The 9,465-nt window shown below is 35.8% G+C and overlaps 1 protein-coding gene across 1 annotated transcript; it reads left to right on the top strand.

The window, feature by feature from the left end:
• The first annotated feature begins 230 nt into the window (after positions 1–230).
• Positions 231–4,889, top strand: tmsb1 (thymosin beta 1). The gene is made up of 3 exons (XM_051859889.1): positions 231–385; positions 1,911–2,023; positions 4,542–4,889. The coding sequence occupies exons 2-3, from the start codon at positions 1,921–1,923 to the stop codon at positions 4,580–4,582; spliced, it is 144 nt and encodes a 47-aa protein (XP_051715849.1). The 5' UTR covers positions 231–385; positions 1,911–1,920; the 3' UTR covers positions 4,583–4,889.
• The last annotated feature ends 4,576 nt before the right edge of the window (positions 4,890–9,465 follow it).

The following is a 9,465-nucleotide window of genomic DNA, read 5'->3' as shown; positions in this document are numbered from 1 at the left end:
GACATTTTAATCTCACAATTCTGACTTTTTCCCCATGACAATTGCGAGTTTACATCTCGCAATTTTGACATTTTTTCTCTCACAATTGCGAGATATAAACTCTACAACTGTGAAATAATAAATCGCAAAAGTCTGCTTCACTCACTGTCCATTCGATTTACCGTTACTGCACTGCAGGCTTATCCAATCAAAATGCCGAAGCTCTGCAGGTTTATCCAATCCGAACATAGAAGTGAGAGATTGGGCCAATCAGAGCAAGCGGATTACACGCGTTATGTTGTGCAACGGGGTGTGATGGCTATTTAAACCACTTGCCCACCTTGAGCACTGCATAGAGATTCTGTCTAAGATATTTTGTGTATCACAGCTTCGAGGCCAGCGAAAGGTAAGGCTTTTGAGTTACATATTTATTTAATTTGAGAAATAGATACCTACCATATCATATATTTTTTGCATACTGTTCCAGATATTATTACGGACATGTCTATTTACAAGCGCGCATGTACATTATACAATTGTAAACATGCGATTATTAGATACTATACGTTTACGGTACATACGCACTTAATAGGTATAGTAATAATATGAAGGGAACTCATGTTTTAAATTTCAAGGCAGTGCAGCATATGCTTGTGCACACTTGTCAATGCAGTATGCGTAGTGTGTGCATGTGCGCGTGCAGTTTAGTTTATTAAGTGCAGTATTTACGTTTTTGCGGTGTAGAAAAGGTGTGTATGCATTTGATTTCCGCATTCTGTCATAAATTCTTATGGCGCATTAAAGCCAGTTGCAGCAAAACGTCAATTTGAACGTTTGGAACATTCGAATATATGAAATATTTGGCAGTGTTGCAAAATCACTGAGATTGGCGCCGAGTCATATTGGGTGTGGTGAAGACGTGAGGATTTTAACGTGATTATAACGTGATCATCATCATCACACTGAAATTATGTTCATTTACCATATAAGTGTGATTATCTGCTTTGAAATTGTTCTGATATTCCCAAAACACTGAGGCTCTTGTATGTGTCATCTGCAAATAAGAACATTGAGAGGGAACATCGAAGTCTTCAACACAGGAATAAAAGCCTTGGTTAGCTAAACTAATATGTTTTCAGGGTTACAGTGTATCATCACATATCTGTCTTTTTTGAGAGATCTGATATCAAATTATAAAACTGTAAAAAGTGAGTATGATCTGGCCCTTAAAACTAAATTATTCAGTCATATTAGGTAATGCTTAACAAAATATGTTTATGCCATGGAAAACCAAAGACAGTATGGTAACATAAAGTAGGATTATTTTTAATGAGAACAGAGTGATTTTGTAAAATGACTTCCTGTTGGCATGCAGATCTTTCTGTAGTTTTAGCATTATGCTGACTTTATCTGTTAAACATACAAGCTCCAGCGCAAATGCACAAAAACCAAAGGAATAAATAAATAAATAATGTATTAATATTTGCCAGCATCTTTCTGATAAGGGGTTGTGTAACCTGGTTTTGAACACACACCTGAGGGCGGGTGGGGCGCGTCGACGTGTCCATACAAGCAAAACTTAACCTTACACCTTTGAGGAAATAGCTCTTGGGTAGTTAAAAATGACACTTCTCCTTTTTAAAATGTGGTTTACCCACAGTTTAGATGCCGTTATATGCCTTGCCAGTTATGTTTGAGAAAGATAGGAACAGCTAAGTTTGAGAAAGATAGGAACCGCAAAAGAATCACAAATACTGTATAAACACACATTTGGTTTGACCAAAGCATTAGAATGTCAAGAAGTTGAATGATTTGTGTAAAGATTGTTTTGATTCGCGAACATGAGCGTTTTTAATGACTAATTAAGAAAAGATAAGCCTAAGTAAACATTGCATGTGGAGACTGAAGTTGAATTGCTTGGATTCTTACAGACTCTCCAAAATGAGTGACAACAACCCCGTTAAAGACGAAGTGCAAAACTTTGACAAGAAGTGTCTAAAAAAGACAAACACAGCGGAGAAGAACACTCTGCCGACTAAAGAAGGTAAGCGGGTTTGGCAGCCTCGCCCTCATGATTCATTGTTCCAGAACACCGCTCACCCTTGCACAGTCTTGTGTCGATCTGACACGGCAAAGCAAACATTACAAGAATATACATTACAGAGAAATTCTGCTGAGATAAGACCGCCTGCCTCTTTCACCTGTGGCTGAGCAGAAGATTACAACATAGAAAGGAGTGGCTGTTGAGGGACTCCAGTGATTACCAACAGCAGCACGATTTACAAAAGGGTGTTATGGACTTTAAGCTTCATTTTCATTTAGGAATATTGATGTAACACCCCTACTCACAGGTATAAAATGTAACTGCATATGTCAGGGAATGAGAAGATAAGATCCCGGAAGTGCACACTTAAAGGGGTAGTTCACCCAAAAATGAAAATTACCCCATGATTTACTCACCCTCAAGACATCCTTGGTGTAAATGACTTTCTTCTTTCAGACGAATACAATCAGAGTTATATTAAATAATGAGGTGTCGAAAAAAAGACAAAACCCTTAGAGAGGTTAGACCGCTCTTCCAAGCTTTATAATGGCAGTGAATTGAGGATGAGATTTTGAAGTCCAAAAAAGTGCAACCATCCATCATAAAAGATATATCCACATGGCTCTGGGGGGTTAATAAAGGCCTTCTGAAACGTTTGTATAAGAAGAAATATCAATATTTAAAACTTTAAAAACTAAAATAACTAGCTTCCAGCAGATGGCCGTACGCACGTCGACTTGCGCCAAAAGAGTAACCACTGACATGATATAGGAGTAGCGTAAGCTTTGACGCCTCTCGCTGTTCAGACAAATAGGGCAGGGCAACAAACTCAAGCTCCTATTCTCTTATATCGAAATTGGACCGGTGTTTTGTTTTGCTCTCTCCTCTGCGCTTCCGCGTTTGCCATTACGTTATGCGTTGGGTCAGAGATCACTCTTTCAGAGATCGGTGTGTACGGCCGTCTGTCAGAAGCTAGTTATTTTAGTTTTTAAAGTTTTAAATATGGATATTTTTCTATTATGCATTGCTTCGCTTCAGAAGGCTTTTATTAACCCCCCCGGAGCCATGTGGATATCTTTTATGATAGATGGTTGCACTTTATTGGGCTTCAAAATCTTATCCTCTATTTACTGCCATTATAAAGCTTGGAAGAGCCAAGACATTATTTAATATAATTCCAATTGTATTCATCTGAAAGACGAAAGTCATAGGATGGCTTGAGGGTGTGTAAATCATGGGATAATTTTCATGTTTGGGTGAACTAACCCTTAAGTTATGATTGACTCTTCAACACTTACTGAGTAGATTTAAGCATTTATTTTCTCCAAACACTGTGCAGATTGTCAGGAGACTACAAGTTATCTGCAGATGCTCAGATCAATATGTCTCAACTACTATGAGAACTACTAATAATAATTCTAAACATCTTCCATATAAATTGTTTGCATGGTATTTTGTTTAATCTGCCTGAAGTTGTTCTTTGTTTTTCTTGTTCAGTGGAAGTAATTCAATATAGGCAGTAATTCATTTACATCTCAATTTGCATTTACAGTTTCCTCAAAAAAACAAAAAACAAAACAAAAAAAAAAAAACAAGAAAATATGGATGCGCTGGCTTTGTAATGATGATTTAGTCAAGTCACCTTTATTTATATAACGTATTGTATATAATATACAATACAGGTTATTTCAAAAGCAGAATATAATGTCTGTAACAGTGCTCTATAACAGTGTTAGATGTCTCACAAATGAAAACACCTGAGGTGTGTTCTGAGGAAACCCTGACATTGGTTCTTAAAATATTTTAGTTGGCTAATGAGCCCAGTTTATTAGCTAAAAATGAATCCTTACTTTTAATAAAAAAAAATTAAAAAAAAAACATTTGAAATGAAATATGTAGTATTTGTCGCTTGAACTTTTTTAAGATACAGTGTTATGGCTCTTTTCACACTCAGGGGTCATTTCCACGACAGAAAAAAACAGAAAACTTTTGGCCATTCATTTACACTACAGCAGCATTTTGGGGGCCTGAAAACACAGACCTTTGAAAACGGGTTTTAAAGTGCAATTTTTTGAAAACGATACCGTTATTGTCTCCATATATACTACAAAAATGTGAATTTGTGAAAACAGTGACGTTATGCACATGCGTATTACGTGTTCAGTCTATAGGTGCGTAGTGTTTCTTTACAAAGTGACATCGCCAACTACTGGCCTGGTAGCAGAATACAACATTTTTAGTCGTTTTCGTGGATCCGTGTGAACAGGGATTGTTTTGAAAACATTGTCGGCTGTACACAAAAAAAAAAAAAAAAAAAACGCAAAGGAAAAATGTTTCCATTTTTAGTACATTGTTATCGTGTAAACATACCCTGAGCCCACAGTGTTTAATCCTGGGTTATGAAACTCTGAGCTGGGCTAGAAGCTTGAAAAGGCCACCTGTTTCACTTGTCATGTGGCATATTCTCTCCGCACCACCACATTCAATGTTACACCACTCTCCTTTCATCTGTTCACAGATATCGAGCAAGAAAAGAAGGCTGGAGAAGTGGCAAAATGAATCCTGTTATGGCTCTTCTCACATCCTCACACTTAGCCCCTGGACGTCTGATCTACTTCTGCATATCAGATCATTTTTAAATTTTGGCATTTTTAAAATGATGAGAATCATGTATTAATTGCAACTGTGGATATTTTCAATCTTTTTAACATGTGTTATTTAGAGAGGAGATGATGATGTGGGCTGTTAATGATCACATATCTAACATTACCAACTAATGACCGCCCACATCAATCTGGTGACATTCTGCATTCTTTAAATGACATGTGAGATGATATTTTTGTTTAATAAATAATGATAAAAAGTTCTATAAGGTGTCTAATCGCTTATTGAAAAGAATCCTTAGTAATGGTGTCCTGGGAATTTATAACATGTAGACACTGTTATCACCAATACTCATGGTTAGGGTTAGTGAACTTCTGCATCTTGTCCTGTACAATTTGTGCTAGTTACATGAATGATAACTCAAAACATGTGCAGCTTGATGAGAGGATGTCTGAAATTACTTTTCTTGAGTGATCAGACAGATCAGTGTTGCCTGCTGAACACTAAAATGTTGTGGTAACACACGAACAGGGGGGTATTCCAAAAAGCAAGGTTATCTTATCGTCAAATATACACTGAACTTGATTAATCCAAATCTTGCTTACTCAAGGTAGGCTGGTTTCAAATATGTGTTCTAAGTTCAGCCAACCAGAGTATGTTTACGGTTAACACACAAGACATTGAGCGATGAATCGACGAGTCTCCATTGAAACGGACACTAAGAAAAGGTTCACATACTACTTATTTCTTTATCTTTTGTTTAATGCCGATTTACATACTTAGTGCACAACATCGCCACCTATTTGGTGGTTGTACAATCATTTTTCAATCTGTTTAATAATCTTTAATCACTGTGTGTGAATAAGAACTATATTGTTATTTTTCTATATTGATATATATACTATTGATGCTAAATATAATAAAAAGAAAGCTTGGTTATACTAAATAACAGTCTGTGCTTGCAAAGATAACATGTCTGTAAAAGTTTTTTTTTTTTTTTTTTGTTCAGTCATTTTGCTTCCACATTGCTTGAAAGGTAATATATATGTTTTTTTGGTAACCCATTACAATAAGGTCCATTAGTTGACTATATTAGTTAACATGAACTTATAATGAACTGCACTTTTACAGCATTTATTCATCTTTGTTACTGTTAATTTCAACATTTACTAATACATTATTAAAATCAAGAGTTGTATTTGCTAACATTAGTTAATGCACTCTGAACTAACATGAACAAGCTATGAACAGCTGTATTTTTATTAACTAACGTTAACAAAGATAAACAAATACAGTAACAAATGTAATGTATTGCTCATTGTTTTAGTTCATGTTAGTTAATACATTAACTAATGTTAACAATTGAACCTTATTGTAAAGTGTTACCGTTTTTTATTATAGAAATACATTATAGCATAGTTGCAAGAATAAAAGTCTGAATGCAGATCAATGAGATATATATATATATATATATATATATATATAATATTGTGCAATCTATGTTCAGAGCGTAAGTTGCTATGACTGCTTACCCTGAAAGTTACCATTTTTGGAACCAAAAGTTAAGGTTAACCGCTTACGTTCCTTTAAACATACCGGGTATGTCACATAAACTGCTTTCTGGAATACCCCTAAGGATACACTTTAAATAGTATTTCTTATGAAACTCAGGAGATCACTAGAGATACATATGGAGATAAACAAACCATATACAAATAAAGATGAGAACCGACAAAGGGCAGCTGAAACTCAGGGCTATACAAGGGAAACTAAACTAGACACAGGTGTGCAAATGATAGGCAACCACAGAAACTAGGAAACCGAAAGCGGAGAAACAGGAAAGTATCAAAATAAAAGTCCACATAACTAGTGATGGGAGAAAAGAAGCTTTTCAAAACTTTTAATCAAATGAACCAATTTCTTCACAAAATGATTCACTGTTTCAAAGCGCTTGGTCAGAATAGTGCAACTGCAACAAAAACTCAGCCCAAACATGCATAAAAACATTTTACAAACCAAATGTAAATTATGAAGTCACAGGGCAAATTTTTGAATCTTGACATCTTCCCTACCTGCCTGTTCATGAAAGTATTGGTGTGCCATTTACGAAAAAAAAAAAACATTCTTTTGAATTATTTCCAAGAATCGGTTGAAGGAGTTCACAGATCCTGTCTGAATGATTTGTTCATCAGATCTGATTCTCAAGCGTAACTCGATCTGCTTGCAGTTGTTATCGGCCCACTGGAGGGGAAGATCATCAGTGAATAACTACTTCAATAAAATGTTATGTTTTTTTATTTTATTTTATTTTTATTTTTTTTGGTACTTATAAAGTCCTTTTTTGAAGCTTGTGTTTCATGGATGACAGAGTTTTTAATTACATAAGGCTGAGTAAATTTTAATGTTTGGGGGAACCATTCTTTTATCTTAATATAAAGTACCACACCTTTACGCAGTTGCATAAAAAGCCACTTGTGCAAAAGGGTGTGAGGGAGTGAATTCTCAGAAACAATGCATGATGACTGTCTTATAGTTCAGTCTAACAAATTTTATACTGAGTCATTGTCATTTGTAAATCTATTAAGGTTTTGGTTGATTAGTACAGATGGCAACATATTACAGCATTGGGGACAGATACATCTGCACATTCAGATGTGCTGAATATTCCCTCTACAAAATCGCAAGAAACCATATAGGTATCACTTTATTTTGATAGACCACTTTAGACATAATACTAACTATAAGTAACTTTACAACTATGTCAAGTTAACTAACTCTCACTAGATTATTAGTAGGCTGTCTGCTTAATATCTGCTTACTCTTTATTTTGATGCTCCCCAACAGACAATCTACTGACTATAAGTAACTTTGCAAGTACATGTTAACTTATTCTACTAACCCAAACCTAACAGTCCTCTAATACTCTAATGAGAGTTAACTGCATGTAGTTACAAAGTTATAGAATGTCTAAAGTGGACTGTTGAAATAAAGTGTAAAAGTGTGAAAGTTAACTTTGATAAATTAGTGAAGATGTTTGGAGTGAAAGCCAAAGAATGTGTTTCACCGCACTTGGACGTGTGTGTTCATGTCAGAAGGGAACATATTTGTGCTCTGGCAAATATAGCAGGGCAGATGTTTGTATGAAAGAGTGTATGCAGAGTTTGCTGGAGTGTTGAAAATGAAAGAAAAAGATAAAGAAAGAGAAAAATCCCCAAATTTTGCAGACAAGTCAGATTTGACATCATATCTGCTTAAAAGATATGACGCTTCTTCTACATTTTTACATTACGTAATCCCTCAAAACGTATCAATATGTACTCGAAAGCATCCCTTATGTCAGAGTATCTGGCTGTTTCTCTCCAGTTGTTTCGAATATAAAGGTTGCATGCTGTACAGTATATGTGACTGTGAGGGATAAGAGACGATTCTCACAGAGAGAGAGAGAGAGAGAGAGAGAGAGTAATCTTGAAATTGTGTGCAGATTAGTGGTTTCCAATCTCTGCCTTGCAAACGCCCCCTAATTAATGTCATTAACATATAAGAGAGCAGCAGTCAACGTTCAACTGCTTTGCTTGAGAATCGTGAGCGGCAAGAATTGCTTAGATTTCCAAATACCTGCAGTACTCCGACTCAACCACAAGGAAAAGTGCGCTAAAAAGTGCATCTACTTAGACCCTGACATGGCCAGAGAGTCTGCTGCTCAGTCATACGATGCTACAGTTATATAAATAATTTCACGAATAATGCATATGATGTTTATTCTACTCTTTAATCCTATAAATAAAAATGTTTAAAAACTTCAAAACAATCTGTACATATCTGTTAACATCTCAAAAAATGTTTTAGGGTTTTATGACTCTTTAAGGGCCTAGAACATTTCCTTAAATTTAACACAACATTCAACCACTGTAGTGAAGACAGAACAGGAGAAATATGTTCCCTTTTTCTTATTCCAGTAAGGAGCCTTGTAACATTGTTTTGTACGATTTGAAGGTGGGATAAAGAGGTCTGAGCCACACCAAGGTACAGTGAGTTACAGTAATCCACCCTAGAGGCAACAAAAGCATGAACCACTGTCTCCAAATCCTTTACTGATACAAAACACTTTCAATTTTGCAATGGATCTGAGATGATAAAAGCCACTCTTCACCACTGAATACATTTGTTATCAAATTTTAGGCTGTTATCAAAAATCAGCTATTATCAAATATCACTCCCAAATTTCTAACATGAGCATGATAAAGATATCATAGATAAATGACCCAGATTGTTGTTTATCTGTTTAATAGATGCTGGTGGTCCAAAAACCACAATTTCTGTTTTAGATTCATTCAGCGTAAGAAAGTTAGCTGCCAGCCAGCATCTTAACTCTGCAAGAAAGTCCAACAAAGAGTGCATGTCATAATTTTCTCCATGTTTCAAAGGGAGGTATAGCTGGGTATCATCCACATAAAAATGATACAGAATATTATGCTTCTGAAAAATCAAACCTAAAGGGAGCAAATACAATGAAAACAAGAGTGGGCCCAAAATTGATCCCTGAGGTACACCACAAGTTAATGGTACCATAGAGGAAGAAAAATTCCCAACCTCCACTGAAAATGTTCTATCAGAAAGATAAGACTTAAACCAGTTTTATGTGGCTCCTTGAATTCCAACCTACTCATAACCGTTCAAGCAAAATTGTATGCAGGTCAACGGTGTCAAAAGATGCACTGAGATCCAGGAGGACCAGAATTGCAGTCACCTGAATCCACAGCTAACAAAAGTTCATTCAATACCTTAAGCAATGCTGACTCTGTACTGTGCTGCTGTCTAAAACCAGATTGATACTTGTC

The sequence above is a fragment of the Ctenopharyngodon idella genome, chromosome 14 (assembly GCF_019924925.1).
Source record: "Ctenopharyngodon idella isolate HZGC_01 chromosome 14, HZGC01, whole genome shotgun sequence".
Taxonomy (NCBI): domain Eukaryota; kingdom Metazoa; phylum Chordata; class Actinopteri; order Cypriniformes; family Xenocyprididae; genus Ctenopharyngodon; species Ctenopharyngodon idella.
This window is presented reverse-complemented; position numbering and strand designations above follow the sequence as displayed.

Excerpts from the sequence above, each read along its gene's own strand:
- tmsb1 (XM_051859889.1), top strand. The coding sequence starts at position 1,921 with ATGAGTGACAACAACCCCGTTAAAGACGAAGTGCAAAACTTTGACAAG. Across the intron at positions 2,024-4,541 it reads CACTCTGCCGACTAAAGAAG|ATATCGAGCAAGAAAAGAAG; the intron begins GTAAGCGGGTTT and ends ATCTGTTCACAG.